Source organism: Tachypleus tridentatus, chromosome 2 (genome assembly GCF_004210375.1).
Source record: "Tachypleus tridentatus isolate NWPU-2018 chromosome 2, ASM421037v1, whole genome shotgun sequence".
Lineage (NCBI taxonomy): Eukaryota > Metazoa > Arthropoda > Merostomata > Xiphosura > Limulidae > Tachypleus > Tachypleus tridentatus.
In genome coordinates this window covers 19,230,906-19,253,897 of record NC_134826.1, presented here as the reverse complement: position 1 = coordinate 19,253,897, position 22,992 = coordinate 19,230,906, and the positions used below count along the sequence as shown (strand labels likewise).

Sequence of the window (22,992 nt, the reverse complement as noted above, 5' to 3'; positions counted from 1 at the left end):
TGTGAGCAAGCTATTGAATGTACACTGGTCAAGCACACTTAATACATTTATGCTGAGTTAAAACACATAACTGCTATATGATGGATGAATGAACAAAATTATGGTGTACTTCAGCGCCCCTTCCCTGACCTTCCCATTCAGATATTCCAAGCACATAGTCTGTGGTAAGCCACCAAATCATTTGCAGCGCCAGAACAAAAGCTTCAGAGCACGTGACGGATCATCAACGGGAGGGTAAATAAAAGGGTGAAGAATTCTAATGGATGTCGTGACAACGTCGATTAAAATTAATTCGTATTTAAAGACACGAAGCTCGTAACTGCTTGTTGCCTCCTATTTTGCATATCTGATTTTTTCTGTCATGATTGTGAGGGTGAGTTAAAAACTCCGGGTAACGTAGAGCAGAGAGTACCAGAGAGAATATGTGGTGAGGTTGTGATAAATTAGACCATTCTCCCCAAACTAACTGTTGCAACGCTTTGCTTTTCCTTACACAACGGGACCGTCATGGTCAAGCGTGTTAAGGCGTTCGACTCGTAATCCGACGATTGCGGGTTCGAATCCTGGTCGCATCAAACATGCTCGCCCTTCCAGCCGTGGGGGCGTTATAATGTTACGGTCAATCCCACTATTCGTTGGTAAAAGAGTAGCCCAAGAGTTGGCGGTGGGTAGTGATGACTAGCTGCCTTCCCTCTTGTCTTACACTGCTAAATTAGGGACGGCTAGCGCAGATAGCCCTCGTGTAGTTTTACGCGAAATTCACAACAAACAAAAAAACCTGACACAAGTTTTATTTTTATGGGTGACAAGAATGGCAAAACGAAACGTAAAACGTTTCCTTACTTGTTTTGATTAAATAATTTGTCATAAGCGATGAAAGAAGGATGTTTTCTTGCAAAAAAAAAAAATTAATTTAGTTAAATATTAAGGCTATAATTAAATCATGTCAGGCTGACATGAATTGATAATTTTGTGTTAAACAAGTTTTGCTTTGGTTTTAATTCAGGTGTATGGCAGGGTCGGGATATGCGACGTTAAGTTAAAATATAAATCGATATAAAGTTAATACAATTTTTTATATCTCATACGCATAGTTCTCATCTACCCTAGTGGCAGTGAAAGATAGACTCTTCTCGTTCTGACGTCACTAGCTAGTTGAGTAACGAAAGATATATTGTTATACATGACACGCGTTACTATACCTGCATCAAATACAAATACTGAGGTCGATTAGAATACAGAATGTTTATGCGTAATAGTAATTTTATGCATTCTTCCAGACATACCACACTTAATATCCTATGAAGAATTAATATTTCTGAAATGGTGATGTTTATTTTTTATTACAAAATCTACAAGTGAGCTTTGTTTTTGTTCAGAATTATGTAAAAAGCTACACAATGGGCTATCTGTGCTCTGCCCACCACGGGTATCGGAACCCGGTTTATAGCGATGTGAGTCCACGGACATACCGCTGGGAGCCCGGCATAGCCAGGGGGTTAAGGCGCTCGAGTCGTAATCCGAGGGTCGCGGGTTTGAATCCCCTTCACACCAAACACGTTCGCCCTTTCAACCGTGGGAGCGTTATAATGTGACGATCGATCCCACTATTCGTTGGTAAAAGACTAGCCCAAGAGTTGGCGGTGGGTGGTGATGACTAGCTGCCTTTCCTCTAGTCTTAAACTGCTAAATTAGGGACGGATAGTGCAGATAGCCCTCGTGTAGCTTGCCTGAAGTTCCAAACAAACAAACGTACTGCAGGGCCACTGGGGAGCCTTTAAGAGATAATTTGTTAAAGCCCAGATATAAAACAACGCTAATTGTACATAACTCGTCCATTTGACTGTGACACTTAAGTTCAACTGTTAAACCCATTTTTTTTAATCCAAGGATTAATAAATATGTTGAGGTAAACCTGAAAATGGGTCCTACAATATATTGATTCTTTTCGTATCAATCACTAGCATCAGAACATGGAGTTCCTTGACCAGTTAGTTTATATGTATATCCATATGACCAAAGCGAATGTTTTGGGTTTATTAATTATCTGATGTAAAAATGTTCTGAAAATTGATACAACACATTATATGTTATCTTTAGCATATGACAATACTGTCATAGGTTATTCATATCTATCAATTTTTTTAAGAAAATATATTTACTTCGGCTTTTGCTTGTGGCAACGACAACTTGTCAGGTTGGAGTCAGATTACTTAAAGATGTGTTTTATCATTTTTAACTCAGAATGTTGTGCGGCCACTGGATAGAACCAATCAGAACGGGGTGTGAGTCAATTGACAGCTAAACCTGTCAGCTGTTGGAGATGAATCAAGGCACGGACCAACGGCGACAGAGCAAGACGTGCGACATTCCGATGGAAAAACAACAACAACAAAAACGAACTAGTATATATAGAGAGCAAAAAACATCACGTTGCAATGATTAATGGCAGCTTATGTCCCGATCGGTACCTGTACGCTGTGTGATGTATGGCTATCCCTTTCAGCATTGCCTAATGGACGTAAACAATGTTAGTCGAACGAACAAGAGAAATACTACCAACACGCCCAGTCAAACTCATGCTGAACGTAAGTGTGGTCGCCATCGGTTGGCTGCAATAAATTTTCTCTTTGACGTCAGACACGAGGCTCAATTTGCTTCTTTAATAATACAGGCAATACGAAGGAGTATTTTACAGTCTTACACTTATCGCATTGCTGCTTATCACAGTCAATAGCAATTTCTTGGTATGAAATTTCGTACATATTTCGATGGAACGAATTTTATTGATGACGAGGAAAGTTATAATAATCCATGTTTTAAAAGTCGCACTTAGTTTGTTTTTTTCTTTATCAGAGTCGAAGAAATCAGTTTAATATTAAAGTTCAACGCACCGGCTATACAATTATACTTAACGACTCACACGGTGTCTAAGATTAACAGCAAATGTGAGGTCACATTTTTGTGCTTTCTCAAAGCTTATAATTTGGTTGAGGCACCGGCAGGAGGAGAAGGGGGTAGCATATATTACTGTCGGTTAGCGTCCCCCTCGCCTCCCCTATCCTACATTACTGAAGGGATATGGCTCATGCCAAACGTCCACGACCGGCCGGAGAACCAGACTGCCAATTACCGGGTCTCAGCAGCGCTGACTCTCCGAATTAATGGCGACTCTCTGAAAGCAAAAACTCGAAGGAATTAATCATTATTTGACAGTTCTCCAATCTCCTTGCAGCCGTACTCTGAACGAAATAATATCCTAACCTCTAGTCTGTTTACGCCGAAAGGTGGAGAGACTGAAGGCTGGCTTACCCAACAAAGGGAATGGTCTTGAGTGGCGTTAGCTGGTAGGGGAAAAGGGGATACACAGCTAAACATTCGCCAACCAAGTTCCTTCTGGTTCTTCTGAGAGAGGGAAATGATAATTCAGTCAACCAGCTACTACTTCGTGTAACATGATTTACAATCAAAAGGAAATACTGCGATATGTAATAACAAGAGTTACTGAAGTTAATGGTGCGTTTATCGAATACGAAGACAAAGCTCGAAACTGAAACGGTTTAAGAAAATTACGAACATTTTGAGCGTCAAAATATTTTTATAAAATAACAGGTTTGCTTACGAAGCGATATTACGACCTGATTAGATTTGAATATTTAATGACGTACGACTAACTAACAGATGGCGCTATTGTTTTCTTGCTCCAGGAAACTCTATGCAGGTGAATCCATCGAGAAATAAAATCTCTGATTATTTGTATATACACCAGTTATGCTACATAGTAAAACTTACATATATATATATATACATATTTAAAGGCAAAATAGCACTACTTACACAATATATACTACTATATCCAGTGTTACTAACTTGTCATGTATGGTGTTCAACAACAATTGTTATTTAATTCACAGACACTATCGTTGAACAGAATATTGTTATATATGTATATACATATATACGTTCGTACGTAAAAATATTTTTATAAATCTTGGATATTCTGTTCTTGATTTTTGTTATCTTGTTTTTTATTGGTGCTTTCATAAAACTAAGATGGTATAAAAATCCTCAGTATATGCTGATTAAACAAATAAAAAATGTCTCGTGCGTGGTTGAAGAACAGTATTTGGATTTATTGAGCGAAGTCAACATAATTCAACAAAGTCGGTGTATAACAACACTAGTAGGTATCTTGACTTGTTTCGTACAAAAATACCAGAGTTATTTGAGGAACCTAATGTAGAAAGCGTGGTGAGTCCTCAAGACTGGATCAACAAATCGAACGAGTTTGTTTGAGGTTACAGGTCTGGACTTATAAATCTTATCTGGAGGGAAGGAACGAGGACCTTTGAATTTAACGAACATCGATGGCTCCCCCCCCCCATGCAAAGCTTTAAAGCGAAAGTTGTGAGTGATGTAATAACTTAAGCATTCTCACACATACACACAAACACACACACATATATATATATATTCTATTTACACGTTTCAGATGTCAGTATAAGACCAATTTCACGAGTTCTCAAACAAAAAAGTTTCAAAGTATGTTTTGTGTTATATACATGAGTAAAATATGGAACTCTGCATAATTCGGTTACTGATGACTCAGTTGAAAGTACTGACATCTGAAGCTCACCCTGTATAAATAGTACTGACATCTGATGTTCACCCTGTATAAATAGCTGCCTATCTTCACGAAAAATCAACCAATATTTTCAATAGTCAAAAAAAAAAAAGAGATAAAAGCAGCTTCAAAATGACCAGTCACACGACAGTTTACTTTATATACCACATCCTATTGGCTGGAGTCTTTGGTCGTAAGAACTACTGGTGAGGACACCGGTGACGTAGTGCTGGCGACTGAGGTCGGTGTATTTGATTCGGAAACCAGTGAATCTGGCGGAATAAGTCCTTCTTTTATTCGCTTTTTCTGTTTCATTCTCCGGTTCTGAAACCAGATTTTTACCTGGGTTTCGTTGAGCTGCAGAGCCGTGGCAATCTCGATCCGCCGTGCCCGAGTGAGGTACTTGTTGAAGTGAAATTCTTTCTCCAGTTCTGTGAGCTGCTTGGTGGTAAAGTTAGTCCGACCGGAGCCAGCCCCCATAACAGTGGCGGTTACGCCGCCCACGCTGTTAGTGAAGCCGTATTCAGCCTTATTGCCTGAAAAAAAAAAATGTAACTAGAGCAACGACTTATATTTGACACGACAGATTTCATAGATCCAACAAAACAAGTGAGAAACAACTCGAAAAGAAATACAAAATATAAACATCAAGACGTAATTTTATAAGTGAACAGACCACGCAATAACAACACTATATAACAAAATTTCTACTTTTCTTGTTCCTGGGCAAAAAGTGTTATTGCTTATGTTAATTGCTTATGCCTAAGGTAAACGGAAAAGACCTATTTTTCTCTTCAAACTTTGCTTTTGTGACCTGGGAGCGTATAACGAAACCATGATGGGAGACTATATTTAGGGGCTGATATGTGAAAGTGATTTACATTACAGTCGCAAATCTCGAAAAACTACTCACTTCTAAACATTTTTGTATAACTTTAGTATAAATACATGTAAATCTTGATTCATATGTTGTTTTATTCAGACCTTATGTAAATGAAAATGTGCAAATTTGCCCTTTTTTACATAGATTGTTTTGTTTTGGAATTTCGCACAAAGCTACACGAGGGCTATCTGTGCTAGCCGTCCCTAATTTAGCAGTGTAAGACTAGAGGGAAGGCAGCTAGTCATCACCACCCACCGCCAACTCTTGGGCTACTCTTTTACCAACGAATAGTGGGATTAATCGTCACATTATAACGCCCCCACGGCTGGGAGGGCGAGCATGTTTAGCGCGACGCGGGCGCGAACCCGCGACCCTCGGATTACGAGTCGCACGCCTTACGCGCTAGGCCATGCCGGGCCTTTTTACACAGAAAATAGGTTAATTTCTAAATTTCATTATCCAGGTCACAAAAGCAAAGTTTGAAGGGAACAATGGTCATTTTCTATACTTTTACAACATAAGCAATTAAGAAATAACACATACTATCCAGTAACAACAGTTGTGTTACATAGTGTAACTTAAGCCCACAGAAACTGAACGATTACAAAGGTATTAGAGACCCCACTAAAATGATCGAATTTCATCCAGTGTGGTACTTTCGATGAAAAATGAATTACACGTGTTTCTTCTGCAAACTAAATAACAACAACAACGACAAAAGGATATAGAACAAATAGTTATATTTAGAAGTGTTCAATTTGTCTCTACAGCAAGCGTGAATTATTTTCTGACATGTATAGAAGGATGCAGAAAAAGGACACTTTAATATACGGATAAAGAATTTGTTCGAATAAATGAAACAAATGAAACTACAGTTCTTGAATAGGATTCAAACATGGGTCTGTCACCACAGCTTCAAAAACATTATGCTAAATTAATTCGTGAGACGTAACTCTGGGATTCTGTTAAACTTCCACCCTTACCAACTAAATAGTGGATAACTGGGTGAGGTGACATCTAAATAGACCTATTAACTTCAATAGTCCCATAAAGTGAACTGAGTCACTTAAGCATTCATCATGGGCTTAATTTCTTGTTAACGAATACATCGTTAAGAGACACGAGACCTTCTTTGAAACTACAGTTCTTGGTGTATACCAATTTTCAAAGCCGTATTCCAGACTCCAGGGTTAACAGTGAAACAAGTAATTTGTTGTAACACACACACGCAAATAAGATGTTTGCGATAGAATTGTATCTAAGTGTATTTAAGTTCGTTCACTTACAGCTAGTTATTATGTTCTTGTATAATCATTTATATGTTTGTGAATGTTTGTTTGGAATTGATGGACTATCTGTGCTCTGCTCGCCACAGGTATCGAAACCTGGTTCCTAGTGTTTTAAGTCCGCAGACATTCTGCTGTACCACTGTGGGGGAAGATTCTGATAAATAATTTATTACTTTTACAGTCGGCTTTACAGTAGGGGACTAGCTATACTCAAGCAGGTGTGTAAGTACGTTTCATACTAACCGGGCGTGAGAATGTTACATTACGTAACATTACTACACGCAGGTAACGCACATTTTACCAAGACTGTATGATATGAAGAATCAACACCCTTTCCTTTCCTCCATATACAAATACTGTTGAGTTACTCAATACAAGGTATAAAACTGCGTAGGAAAATACGTGTAGTGGTTAAGAGATAAAATAAAAATGTTTTTATAGTCAAACCACTGAGAAGTTAACTACATATATATATACACTGAGTGAAAACTACTTGCTAGTTTAATCTACAACAACACTTTTATGTTACTCACTACATACGCGCATAGCTCCTACCATAACAAAAATTGAATCCCATATAAAATATATCGTATAAAGTGAGTAACATTAGGCCTTAATTCAAATATCATTCTAAGTGAATTGTACGATGGTTCACTGAAAATATTGGCTGAATCGAATATAATTTAAAAGCCAGAGATTTGAAATAGGAGTAAGTCTCCTGATAGGAGAAAACATGTCAGTATTCGCATAAAAAAATCCAGTAATGTTGATATAGTGTATTTCTAATAATGTTTGTGTACTGTATGGCCAGTAATGTTAATATAGTGCATTTCTAATAATGTTTGTGTACTGTATGGCCAGTAATGTTAATATAGTGTATTTCTAATAATGTTTGTGTACTGTATGGCCAGTAATGTTGATTCACTACATGTCTAATAATGTTTGTGTACTGTATGGCCAGTAATGTTAATATAGTGTATTTCTAATAATGTTTGTGTACTGTATGGCCAGTAATGTTGATATAGTGTATTTCTAATAATGTTTGTGTACTGTATGGCCAGTAATGTTAATATAGTGTATTTCTAATAAAGTTTGTGTACTGTATGGCCAGTAATGTTGATTCACTACATGTCTAATAATGTTTGTGTACTGTATGGCCAGTAATGTTAATATAGTGTATTTCTAATAATGTTTGTGTACTGTATGGCCAGTAATGTTGATATAGTGTATTTCTAATAATGTTTGTGTACTGTATGGCCAGTAATGTTAATATAGTGTATTTCTAATAAAGTTTGTGTACTGTATGGCCAGTAATGTTGATTCACTACATGTCTAATAATGTTTGTGTACTGTATGGCCAGTAATGTTAATATAGTGTATTTCTAATAATGTTTATATAATGTTGATATAGTGTATTCCTTATAATGTTTATATATTGTTGATATAGTGTATTCCTAATAATGTTTATATAGTGTTGATATAGTGTATTCCTAGTAATGTTTATATAATGTTGATATAGTGTATTCCTAATAATATTTATATGATGTTGATATAGTGTATTCCTAATAATGTTTATATAGTGTTGATATAGTGTATTCCTAGTAATGTGTATATAATGTTGATATAGTGTATTCCTAATAATGTTTATATAGTGTTGATATAGTGTATTCCTAGTAATGTTTATATAATGTTGATATAGTGTATTCCTAATAATATTTATATAATGTTGATATAGTGTATTCCTAATAATATTTATATAATGTTGATATAGTGTATTCCTAGTAATGTTTATATAATGTTGATATAGTGTATTTTTAATAATGTTTATATAATGTTGATATAGTGTATTCCTAATAATGTTGATATAGTGTATTCCCAATAATATTAAAATACCATATTCAAGAACGATGACTTGCTGTATTCTCAGAAATGTTGGATTAGTGTATTATAGCAACGAAGAACCATTTATAAACCTTTCAGTTACCAACTTGGAGTCCACATGTTGCATCATGTTGAATAATTCTATGTTTTTGCCTTTCCCAATATTCAACGTAAAGAACTGACCAAAGCATGCTTAAATTACTAATCTTCTATATAAAAATACTTAAAAAGACCTGGAATGACTAAGTGATTAACTTATTATTACGTGTGACTCATCTGGTATGATGGTTTCCGTTTTCGACAAGGTCAAGGACCAACAAGCCATTGGGTGCATGTATGGTTTAAAAGTATGTCTGAAACTACGTTGGGGTCAAAATAGGCCACTCCCTCGCCTTCATCGGTAACTACAAATAAAAGGTGTTTTCACATGATACATACATATGCTCTAGTGGAATTGAAAAGGCTAATTAGAATAATTTATTTAAGTGGCACTATTTATCAATGTTACCGTGGCCGCTAGCATAAACTAGCCTTGTAACTTCCACAGAGTTTAAAGTTCAGTGAGAAACGTAACAAACACACTGTAGGTATGCTATAATGGAACAGTTAACATATAGAAATTGATCCAGGTAAGTACGATATGTAACTGATGAAGAGCCAACCTACAGATGATTGAAGATGAGTGGGGAAAAGAGAGGTAAAGAAAAACGAAAATAGGAAGGACGATTTTTTTCTACTTAAAGTAAAGAGCGTGTTGTGAAAGCTTATAAAGCTGTTTGATAATAGATGTAGTATTAAAACAACGTACTGGTTCAGGGTATACAAGTACTTCTGTTTTATGTTTTGTATTATTTTAAAGTAGAGAGGATGTTATGAAAGTTTATAAAGCTGTTTAATAACAGGTGTAGTATTAAAACAACGTACTGGTTCAGGGTATACAAGTACTTCTGTTTTATGTTTTGTATTATTTTAAAGTAGAGAGGATGTTATGAAAGTTTATAAAGCTGTTTGATAAGAGGTGTAGTATTAAAACAACGTACTGGTTCAGGGTATACAAGTACTTCTGTTTTATGTTTTGTATTATTTTATAGTAGAGAGGATGTTATGAAAGTTTATAAAGCTGTTTGATAAGAGGTGTAGTATCAAAACAACGTACTGGTTCAGGGTATACAAGTACTTCTGTTTTATGTTTTGTATTATTTTATAGTAGAGAGGATGTTATGAAAGTTTATAAAGCTGTTTGATAATAGGTGTAGTATTAAAACAACGTACTGGTTCAGGGTATACAAGTACTTCTGTTTTATGTTTTGTATTATTTTATAGTAGAGAGGATGTTATGAAAGTTTATAAAGCTGTTTGATAATAGGTGTAGTATTAAAACAACGTACTGGTTCAGGGTATACAAGTACTTCTGTTTTATGTTTTGTATTATTTTATAGTAGAGAGGATGTTATGAAAGTTTATAAAGCTGTTTGATAATAGGTGTAGTATTAAAACAACGTACTGGTTCAGGGTATACAAGTACTTCTGGTTTATGTTTTGTATTATTTTATAGTAGAGAGGTTGTTATGAAAGTTTATAAAGCTGTTTGATAACAGGTGTAGTATTAAAACAACGTACTGGTTCAGGGTATACAAGTACTTCTGGTTTATGTTTTGTATTATTTTATAGTAGAGAGGATGTTATGAAAGTTTATAAAGCTGTTTGATAATAGGTGTAGTATTAAAACAACGTACTGGTTCAGGGTATACAAGTACTTATGGTTTATGTTTTGTATTATTTTATAGTAGAGAGGATGTTATGAAAGTTTATAAAGCTGTTTGATAACAGGTGTAGTATTAAAACAACGTACTGGTTCAGGGTATACAAGTACTTCTGTTTTATGTTTTGTATTATTTTAAAGTAGAGAGGATGTTATGAAAGTTTATAAAGCTGTTTGATAATAGGTGTAGTATTAAAACAACGTACTGGTTCAGGGTATACAAGTACTTCTGTTTTATGTTTTGTATTATTTTATAGCAGAGAGGATGTTATGAAAGTTTATAAAGCTGTTTGATAATAGGTGTAGTATTAAAACAACGTACTGGTTCAGGGTATACAAGTACTTCTGTTTTATGTTTTGTATTATTTTAAAGTAGAGAGGATGTTATGAAAGTTTATAAAGCTGTTTGATAAGAGGTGTAGTATCAAAACAACGTACTGGTTCAGGGTATACAAGTACTTCTGTTTTATGTTTTGTATTATTTTAAAGTAGAGAGGATGTTATGAAAGTTTATAAAGCTGTTTGATAAGAGGTGTAGTATCAAAACAACGTACTGGTTCAGGGTATACAAGTACTTCTGTTTTATGTTTTGTATTATTTTAAAGTTGAGAGGATGTTATGAAAGTTTATAAAGCTGTTTGATAAGAGGTGTAGTATCAAAACAACGTACTGGTTCAGGGTATACAAGTACTTCTGGTTTATGTTTTGTATTATTTTATAGTAGAGAGAATGTTATGAAAGTTTATAAAGCTGTTTGATAACAGGTGTAGTATTTAAAACAACGTACTGGTTCAAGGTATACAAGTACTTCTGGTTTATGTTTTGTATTATTTTATAGTAGAGAGGATGTTATGAAAGTTTATAAAGCTGTTTGATAAGAGGTGTAGTATTAAAACAACGTACTGGTTCAGGGTATACAAGTACTTCTGTTTTATGTTTTGTATTATTATAAAGTTATTATTATTATATATTTGTATAAAGTCGTGAATAAATGGTGTATTTGTGAAACGTACAGTTGTTTTGTCCCCTCAAGTTACGTAAGTCTTCGTAAATGTTAAAAACCTGTAGCATTTACATAAGTAGGTAATTAATATGAAAATCTTCCTTTGCTCAGATATTTATGTTTTAGTAATATGAACTTAAAAGTCTCATGTTCAAACAGTATAAGTCTGGAATATCTGGAAAGTACAGAATTTAAATCTGTACATGTTCATATAATACAGTCCTGAAGCGTTTATGCATTCACATTATGAAGATATAGAAAACTTTTATATTTAAATAATAAAAGAACTCAAAACCGTCATATGTATATATCTGGAGTTTTGAGGTACCTGATTATAATGGATCTTGTGGCGTATGCGTTCAAAACTCAGATATCGGAAACTACCGCACCGATCACTGGATAATATTTTTATAACTAGGCAACATAGCTGAGCAATAAATAAAACTATTGAAATTTTCACAAAAGTGATATGTTTCAGATTTAACCAATAAAATTACAAAGAAAAACGACTAAGTTTCAGATTTAACCAATAAAATTACAAAGAAAAACGACTAAGTTTCAGATTTAACCAATAAAATTACAAAGAAAAACGACTAAGTTTCAAATTTAACCAATAAAATTACAAACAAAAACGAGTAAGTTTCAGATTTAACCAATAAAAATACAAAAAAGAGAGAACTTTCAAATATAAAACCATAATTATTTTTCTTTAATGAAAATCTCATGTGTGTTGTAACAGAAAAGCGAGGCACTTTCCTTGATAGCTGTGTCTACATTGAAACACTCCAATAAAATTTACTCTGTGATGTAATGCTGTGACAGTAGTTCATGTTTAAACTAAAATCTTAATAAAATATTTTTTTTTCATGTATGGTGAACATGTCAGATATTAGCATATAGTTGTAAAACTGTCGGACAATTCCATAAAAGGCCGCAGGACCACTAGCCCTTCTCATGAACTACCAGTTATACCTGCTCCGAAGATGGGTATTTTTACTAGTCAAGATAATACATATCTGGAGATTTTGTGTGTTAAGATAATACAGGTATGAGGTTACTGTGTGCTACAATAACACAAATGTGAGGCTATTAAATCTCAGGATAATACAAACCTGAAGTCTTTATGTGTTAGAATAATACAAACCTGAAGTCTTTATGTGTTAGAATAATACAAACCTGAAGTCTTTTTGCATCAGAATAACACAAACCTGAAGTCTTCAAGTGTCAGAATAATACAAACCCGAATTCATAATGTGTCAGAATAATACAAACCTGAAGTCTTTATGTGTCAGAATAATACAAACCCGAATTACTAATGTGTAGAATAATACAAATCCGAATTCCTAATGTGTAGAATAATACAAACCTGAGGTCTTTATGTGTCAGAATAATACAAACCTGAAGTCTTCAAGTGTCAGAATAATACAAACCCGAATTCATAATGTGTCAGAATAATACAAACCTGAAGTCTTTATGTGTCAGAATAATACAAACCCGAATTACTAATGTGTAGAATAATACAAATCCGATTTCCTAATGTGTAGAATAATACAAACCTGAATTCCTAATGTGTAGAATAATACAAACCTGAGGTCTTTCAGTGTCAGAATAATACAAACCCGAATTCCTAATGTGTAGAATAATACAAACCCGAATTCCTAATGCGTAGAATAATACAAACCTGAGATCTTTATGTTTCAGAATAATACAAACCTGAATTCCTTATGTGTAGAATAATACAAACTTGAATTCCTTATGTGTAGAATAATACAAACCTGAGGTTTTTATGTGTCAGAATAATACAAACCTGATTCCTCATGTGTAAAATAATACAAAATTGTATGTCTTTGTGTTAGAATAATAAAAATCAGAAGACGTCTTGTTTGTTTATTGCTAAGCGCAAAACTACACAATGGGCTCTCTGTGCTGTGCCCACCTGGGATACCTCAACCTCATTTTTTTAGTGTTGTTAGCCCACACACAGTTGGGCTACTAGGAAGGATGGAAGGAGTCATTACTTGTATACGTAATACAAACGTCAATCGTGTGTACATAACCAAATGACACACACATGGATCTTCGAGTTTTTGGATTGTAATGGATTTACTATTATACATTTATTTTAATATCTACTTTTGTTTCAGTTTAATGCATGTGACATATATTGTTGTATATGTATTGTGCAAGTCCCGCCTGTTCTCTAAATTTGTAGAAGATTTTCGAGGCCAAGAATCTACATTATATGTTTTGCAAAAATACTAACGTGTCTTCGGATATTGTTGAACGTTCGACTTATCTTCTCGCTTGGCGAGTATGTAAACCGACGCGCCAAGAGGCAGTTTTATGTTGTTGGGTAGCTACAGTCAGTATACTATAAGCCTCGGAGGCTGTAACTGTGGTTAATGCTTATTAATAAGAAAACTACAGAATTTGACCCAAAAAAGTTAAAAATTTAGACCTTTACAAACCGTTCAACTTTAGAGAATTAACTTCGGACGTAAGTGTTTCCACGAGGACATTAAATATTTATCTTTCTCTGTGAAAAGTAAGCTTGTAAGTCAGGTAAGGCCAAACAATAATTGATCTAGCTAGCATTCCTGTTAAATGAAGTATAGCTGTGTATCAATATAAAAGTGTCCGGCACGTCCAGGTAGGTGGTTAAGGTGTCAAACATACTTGCCCTTTCAGCCATGGTGGCGTTATGATATTACAGTCAGTCCCACTATTCGTTGGTAAAAGAGTAGCCCATGAGTTGGCGGTGGGTAGTGATGACTATTTGCCTTCCGTCTAGTGGGGCCCGGCATGGCCAAGCGCGTTAAAGCGTTCGACTCGTAATCCGAGGGTCGCGGGTTCGAATTCCGGTCGCACCAAACATGCTCGCCCTTTCAGCTGTGGGGACATTATAATGTGACGGTCAATACCACAATTCGTTGGTAAAAGAGTAGCCCAAGAGTTAGCGTTGGGTGGTGACGACTAGCTGCCTTCCCTCTAGTCTTACACTGCTAGATTAGGGACGGCTAGCACAGATAGCCCTCGAGTAGCTTTGTGCGAACTTCAAAAACAAACAAACAAACAAAAATTACGATACGTCACACGGGGAGTCTTTACGTAATCAATTAATAAAGAACAGAAGTATTTACGTGTGCAACACAACAAGGAAGCTTTTCGTGTTCCAATCATACTAAATAAAAGTCTTTGTTCCAAGATAAGTACAATATGTCATCATATGTTTAGATAATAGAACCTAGATTTGTCTTGTCAATTAATCCCAGACAGAAGTCTCCGTTTCAAGATAATAAGTACAATAAGTCTTTGCCGATTTAGTTAATACAAACCAGACTCGTATTTACGTGTCAATTAACACCAAACAGTGCTTCAAGATAATAAATACAATAAGTCATTATGCGTCCAGATAATATAAACTATACTTTTCTACATGTGACCATGATACTCGGAATATTTTAATTTGTTTGTTTTGTATTAAGCACAAAGCTACACAATGGGCTATCTGTGCTCTGCCCATCACGGGTATCGAAACCTAGTTTTTAGCATTGTAAGTCCGCAGACATACCGCTGAGCCACTGCGGGGCGAATGTTTTAATTAGCCAGGTAGTTTACACACTCAAGATGTCTTTATTTAGCCAGGTAATACAAAGTTAATTCTTCTTGACGTAACAAAATGATACTCGTACGGGTTATTTAAGTCAACAGTTTACTCACTTAGTTGTCTAAAGGTGTCGTGATAATACCCAAAACGAGTCCTTATGTTGTCAGATGTTACATAAAACAAGTTTTAAGTGTTTTGATAATAATCTAACGGAGCCACGTGGTCAGGTTATGTACACTAACAGTCATCAATGGCTCAGATAATTCAAGTTTTGATACACGCGGAATTTCATTATAAGTCCACTGAGTAAGTAATTGGTAAAGCATGGTATTCCACATCAACCTATTTGTCAACCTGAAGATGACCTAGGAAGGTCGGAACGTTGTTTTTTGCTTTATTAATAAAAGTGTTAATACCCATACCAGTAGTTTTGAGATACAAGGCATGGTATTGTTTCTGTGAAATTATGAATTGTAACTACATATGATTTGAAGCTAACGATAACTCTGAAACAATTTGACTGTTCAGACAAGGTTTGCTCAGCGAATATAATACGATATTTGTATAGAATTTCGTGTAAGAAAAGTAATGAAGCCGATAAGGTATTTTGGTTTTTCTTTCTTGCAGGTATGCCCAGCTTTCAGTGGCTCAGCGGTAAGCCTGAAAGCTTACAACGCTAAAAACCGGTTTCGATACTCTTGGTTGGCACAGACGACTGGTTGTTTTGCTTTGTGCTTAGCAACAAACAAGCAATTCTCCAGGTGTCAGAAACACTTAACATTAGAAAGATATACATAATTAAGAAAAATGATTACAAGTAGCACTCGTCTTTTAAGTTTCGGTTTTTATAAACAGTTGTAGTAGTGACAGATGAACGTAAATTATCTCACAAGTTTATCATATGAAGACATTTAGCGACACCTACTTTTTCAAACGTATGGAAACGTTTTCTGCACCGGAAGTTTTATAAACTTCTGTACTATGCTCTTGTTTTAATTTTAATCTTTGAATTTCGCGCAAAGCTACACGAGGGCCATCTGCGCTCGCCGTCCCTCATTTCGCAGTGTAAGACTAGAGGGAAGGCAGCTAGTCATCACCACCCACCACCAACTCTTGGGCTACTATTTTACCAACGAACAGTGAGATCGATCGTCATATTATAACGCCCACACAGTTGAAAGGTCGAGCATGTTTGGTGCGACGGGGATTCGAACTCGTGACCCTCAGATTACGAGTCGAGTGCCTTAACCACCTGACGATGCCGGGCTGTTTAAATGGAAGGTTAATAACAAATGTAATAATAATTTATTTGAACAAAATGAGAAAATTACAAAGAAATGTAAGGCTCTAAATTTGAGACTCTCGCATTTATAAAATACATATCATATGAATATAGTAGATACGGCCACAAGCTTTGAAATAACAAATCTATAAAGTCAAGTGAAATACTTGCCTGAGCTCACGAGGTTATTTATAGTTTCAATGCGACCTTTAGTTTAACAGAGCAATATTAGCGAAAGAGACAGTTGGTCCTGTTATTTAAAGAGTGCGGTGTACAAGAAAAGGAAGCTTCAAATTGTTTTAGTAACTCTGTTATCACGGGTGAGAATATAACAGTGTTATACTTTAGAATCAGCAAAGTGTTTTTTTTTTTTACACTAAAGTTCTAGGTGACTCACGCTCCCTTGTGTGATATGGATGTCTTCACAAAAGATCCTGACCCACGTGAGAAATTCCCACGTTTTTTGTTTTGTTTTTTTGTAGTAGAAAGAGCTGGGATATTTGATAACTGGCTCCGCAAACTGGCCACCTAACGATGATGGAATGAATGTTCAACTGCACTCCCATTGGTCCGCTGGTTGTGATTCGCTTACACCACTGTGTGTAAAGGCGTTTAGAATACAAGTCTTTGGAGATTTTTAGTTTTCTTTACAGAGAAATAATACCCTGCGTAACTTGTCATTTACGTCTGTATGCATTTTTTTTTTTTTTTTTTGGTTCTGAAGTGTACAAAATGTCACGTGACAGAGGAGTAACCCTAGATTTACACGTATAAAAACAGAGAAACTTTCACTAGAAATGGTGTGTTCAAGTGTAACAAGCAAGCTTGGAGGGGGGGGCGTTGTCTTGTGGATATCTTGTCTGGACTATGAAGTTGAGGGTTCATGGTTCGCGACCCACTGTAGCAAAAACAAAAGCTCCGCACTTTGGAATTTTATGTGCATAATAAGTGTGACAGTAAGAAATTTCACTAGTTGACGAAACAAGAGTAAACCAAGAATTCGAAGTGGGTGCAGTTTTCTTCGGTTAATAATTTAAAAATTAAAAACGGCTGTGATCGGACTGACCATATGTTACTTTGCGCACATTTTTTGTAAATAAGTAGAATGTTTAAACATAAGTTATTCACGAAAGAAACTAAATGCAGCACAGAAAAGTTGTTCGCAAGACAAGTTAATACGACGCGTAGAAAATATAATAATGCACTAAGCCCAAATATTATTGGTGGTTTGTTCGTTTTTTTTGTTTCTAAAAAGTTTCTATGAAAGGCCATTGTCCGTGGTACATGTTCGAAAATTTTGTATCTTTTGTATTACGAATATATGAGAAACTTCCAACATTATCACTGTCAAGTTTCTATTGGATAATAAAAAAAACAACAACAACAACTGAAATATAAACTGGTTATACTATAGAAAGCACTTGTTCTAACGGAACGTTACCATATAAACATGGAAAATATTTAGTGGAATCAGAAGAGCTTGGACACAGTATATCTTATTTCAAAGACTGTTTCAGAAGATGTTAAATATGTCTTCCGTCATTCTTAGAAAATATGTCAAAACTATCCTATAATAAAGTTATTATGAGCTTTGAAATGTACTTTCTCTTAACACGTGTTTTATTCACGTGCCAATCTCGTATAGTTGACGTAACAGGACCCGCCACGGCCAGGTGATTAAGGATCTCGACTCGTAATCTGAGGGTCGCAGGTTCGAATCCCCGTCATATCAAACATGCTCGCCCTTTCAGTCTTGAGGGCGTTATAATGTGACGGTCAATCCCACTATTCGTTGGTAAAAGAGTAGCCTAAGAATTGACGGTGGGTGGTGATGACTAGCTGCCTTCCCTCTAGTCATACACTGCTAAATTAGGGACGGCTAGTACAGATATCCCTCGAGTAGCTTTGTGCGAAATTCCAAAAACAAACAAACAAACAATACACTGCTAAATTAGGGACGGCTAGCACAGATAGCCCTCGAGTAGCTTTGTGCGATATTCAAAAAACAAACAAACAAAGGGCGGTTAGCGAGATAATCCTTGTGTAGCTTTGCGCGAAATTAAAAACAAACAATTGACGCAACAGAAACGAAACAGTTGCTAAAATAAACAGGTTAGACAGGTAGTAAAAAGATTTTCGCACCGAGTTTAATCCAAAATCCACATACATGTGATATGATAGACACGAATAAATATTTAAAACAAAGAAAAAGGTTAGGATATTGTATATAACCGGATCTTTATGTGGTATGATGTGTGGTTATATACAATATATAACCAGATCTTTATGTGGTATGATGTGTGGTTATATACAATATATAACCGGATCTTTATGTGGTATGATGTGTGGTTATATACAATATATAACCAGATCTTTATGTGGTATGATGTGTGGTTATATACAATATATAACCAGATCTTTATGTGGTATGATGTGTGGTTATATACAATATATAACCGGATCTTTATGTGGTATGATGTGTGGTTATATACAATATATAACCGGATCTTTATGTGGTATGATGTGTGGTTATATACAATATATAACCGGATCTTTATGTGGTATGATGTGTGGTTATATACAATATATAACCAGATCTTTATGTGGTATGATGTGTGGTTATATACAATATATAACCAGATCTTTATGTGGTATTATGTGTGGTTATATACAATATATAACCGGATCTTTATGTGGTATGATGTGTGGTTATATACAATATATAACCGGATCTTTATGTGGTATGATGTGTGGTTATATACAATATATAACCGGATCTTTATGTGGTATGATGTGTGGTTATATACAATATATAACCGGATCTTTATGTGGTATGATGTGTGGTTATATACAATATATAACCAGATCTTTATGTGGTATGATGTGTGGTTATATACAATATATAACCGGATCTTTATGTGGTATGATGTGTGGTTATATACAATATATAACCAGATCTTTATGTGGTATGATGTGTGGTTATATACAATATATAACCAGATCTTTATGTGGTATGATGTGTGGTTATATACAATATATAACCGGATCTTTATGTGGTATGATGTGTGGTTATATACAATATATAACCGGATCTTTATGTGGTATGATGTGTGGTTATATACAATATATAACCAGATCTTTATGTGGTATGATGTGTGTTATATACAATATATAACCAGATCTTTATGTGGTATGATGTGTGGTTATATACAATATATAACCGGATCTTTATGTGGTATGATGTGTGGTTATATACAATATATAACCGGATCTTTATGTGGTATGATGTGTGGTTATATACAATATATAACCGGATCTTTATGTGGTATGATGTGTGGTTATATACAATATATAACCAGATCTTTATGTGGTATGATGTGTGGTTATATACAATATATAACCGGATCTTTATGTGGTATGATGTGTGGTTATATACAATATATAACCGGATCTTTATGTGGTATGATGTGTGGTTATATACAATATATAACCGGATCTTTATGTGGTATGATGTGTGGTTATATACAATATATAACCAGATCTTTATGTGGTATGATGTGTGGTTATATACAATATATAACCAGATCTTTATGTGGTATGATGTGTGGTTATATACAATATATAACCGGATCTTTATGTGGTATGATGTGTGGTTATATACAATATATAACCGGATCTTTATGTGGTATGATGTGTGGTTATATACAATATATAACCGGATCTTTATGTGGTATGATGTGTGGTTATATACAATATATAACCAGATCTTTATGTGGTATGATGTGTGGTTATATACAATATATAACTGGATCTTTATGTGGTATGATGTGTGGTTATATACAATATATAACCGGATCTTTATGTGGTATGATGTGTGGTTATATACAATATATAACCGGATCTTTATGTGGTATGATGTGTGGTTATATACAATATATAACCGGATCTTTATGTGGTATGATGTGTGGTTTGGTCCCACTGTAACATGGGTAAACCTCCATAAACAAACAACAATAAGTGTATGACTTGCAATGTATCTCTGGTAAAGTTTCTGCCACTATTATAAAGTTCAGATGAGAAGATAATTTTCAATACATATTAGTGCAGTTCTTAAAACCATCGTGTGCAATACATTGCACTTTAAAAAAATATTGCTTGGCACTGCCAGATGATTCGAAATATGAGGATCGCGGGTTCAAATCCTAGTCATACAAAACATGCTCGCCTTTTAGCCGTAAGGGAGTTAATAATGTGACGGTCAATACTACTATTCGTTGGTAAAAGTGCAGCACAAGAGTTGGCAGTGGATAGTGATGGCGAGCTGCCTTCTCTCTAGTCTTACATTGCTAAATTAGGGACAGGTAGCGCAGATAGTCCAAAATTTACAAAATTCGAGTCTCCCGCTGGTACAGTGCTAAGTCTATGGATTTACAATCCTAAGATCAGGCGTTCGATTACCCGCGGTGAACTCAGCAGATAGCCCGATGTGGCTTTGCTATAAGAAAACACACACACACACACGCAAATAGTCCTTGTACAGCTGTTCACAAAATTCAAAAACAAACGAACAGACATTAATTAACAAAACAAACACATAATAAACCCTGTAGTATAAATTGTACTTTAACCAACAAAATGACTCATAATAAACATTGTAGAATGAATTGTACTTAAATAAAAGAAATAAACACGGAGTAAAAACTTTGGGATAAATAGTACTTTAACCAACAAAACAGACACATTGTAAACCCCGTGGAATTTACTGTTGTTTAGCAAAAAAACAAACAAGAACCAAACACACTAAACTTTGTAGAACAAATTGTGCTTTAATCAACTAAACAGACACATTGTAAACACTTTAGAATAAATTGTTATTTAATCAACAAAACAGACACATTGTTAACTCTCTATAATTAAAAATCAAACTTTAATAAACAGAACAAACAGACAGTAAACCATGTGGAATGATTTATACTTTAACAAAAGAAACAGTCATATTGAACTCTGTAGGATAAACAGTAAATTAATCACCAAAACAGACACATTGTAAATCGTGCAGAATGAATTGTACTTTAACAAATAAAACAGCCACACACTAAAAATAAGAACAAAGCGACAACATTCTGTCAGTAGTTTTTATTACTTAACAAGAAACCTTTATTTCGTATATTTTTACACATTTCGACTTCTGTGTGTGTGTGTGTTGTCTTATAGCAAAGCCACATCGGGCCATTTGCTGAGTTCACCGCGGATAATCGAACGCCTGATCTTAGGGTTGTAAATCCGTAGACTTAGCGCTGTACCAGCGGGAGACTCGACTTTTGTAATTTGTTCTCGAGATAGTAATAGGCATATGGTAATTCGGTTTGGTTTTCACACTTAGTAAAGTGTTTGTCCATTTCACGTTCAACAGGGAATATTTTCTAATAAAATGTTTGCCTTCAATACAGTGTTTGCCACGTACAGTTCCTTACCTTCAATACAGTGTTAGCCTCTTAAAGTTTTTATATTTTAAATATGATTTGATTATAAAAATTTTGCCGTCAACGAGGAGTTTTATTTCCAATAAAGAATTTTTCCTCGTAAAGAAATTTCCTTCAAACTGAAGGCAAAGCCAAATGAACTTCCAAAAGACCAAACATTTAAGCCTCATCTTAAAAGATGGCAACTACTTACAGTCCTCACCAGGACAGTCCTCACCAGGATTGTGACTAAAAACATGTTTCCGTACAAATAACCAGTGAATAAACTTGACCCGAAGAGTTTTTGCATAATATGTATGCAATATATAGACGGTCATCTGAAATACTTTAAAACAACAATCACAAAACTTTTTTTTTGTAGTATTAAATATTTATCGCAATTGATTATGGTTGACATTTAAGAAACTCTGGACAATTCTGAAGTCTTAGTGAAAATATTTATAAACTTATGAGTGGTCCGAAAATTAAACACAAAAAACACGCATTAAGGAGCAAACAATTCTAAATTACGAACTAGTTAGGCTTAAGCAAGAGTTCATTATAATAAAATTCAGCTATACAGTTTATTATATCAAGTGTGTTTGTTTTTAACTATTATATGTACAATTCATATACAATACAACTTTATGGATGACGTAGAGACACATACAGTACAAAATGTCTAATGTTAGGCTGGAATTTTTTTATTATAAAAAATGTGTTCTGCTTTATTTTACGTTTCTTACACTGGTCATTTCGTCCTGTATGTGCGTATCCCTGAAGAAGGAAGGTCCACCTCTCAAAAGCGCTGGGTTATAGAGTTTTCATTCATTTCTATCAAGACTTCTTGAACCTTGTTTTATTAAGTTATGAATTTGGTCATTGTACGCCATCTGTAATCTTGTTTAAAGAAAACTAAAAACTACTAAGAACATTTTGATACTGATGAAAAGTAATAAATGTATTTTGAAAACCAAGGTTTTGTTAAATCTGCAGTGTACTGACCACACGGATGAACATACTCGCGGTGGACTGAAGTTAGACTGGTAACAATATTTGCTGGAAGAACATTTTGCCATAAATTAATAACAATACTCAGAGGACAAACAATATGTCATAAACTAGTAACATTGTTTGTGGGAAAAACAACATATCAAATAAAAATTTTGGATGACACCACAAATGTCAAGCGTCCAGGC

General features: G+C 34.8%; 1 protein-coding gene across 1 annotated transcript in view; it reads right to left on the bottom strand.

The window, feature by feature from the left end:
* Positions 1–3,994: 3,994 nt before the first annotated feature.
* The window catches only part of LOC143239035 (uncharacterized), a 32,281-nt gene continuing 13,283 nt past the window's right edge, over positions 3,995–22,992 (bottom strand). The window contains exon 2 of the mRNA XM_076479806.1: positions 3,995–5,160. Within this exon, the coding sequence (XP_076335921.1) occupies positions 4,796–5,160 (365 nt within the window). The 3' untranslated portion in view covers positions 3,995–4,795. The remainder of the gene's footprint in view (positions 5,161–22,992) is intronic.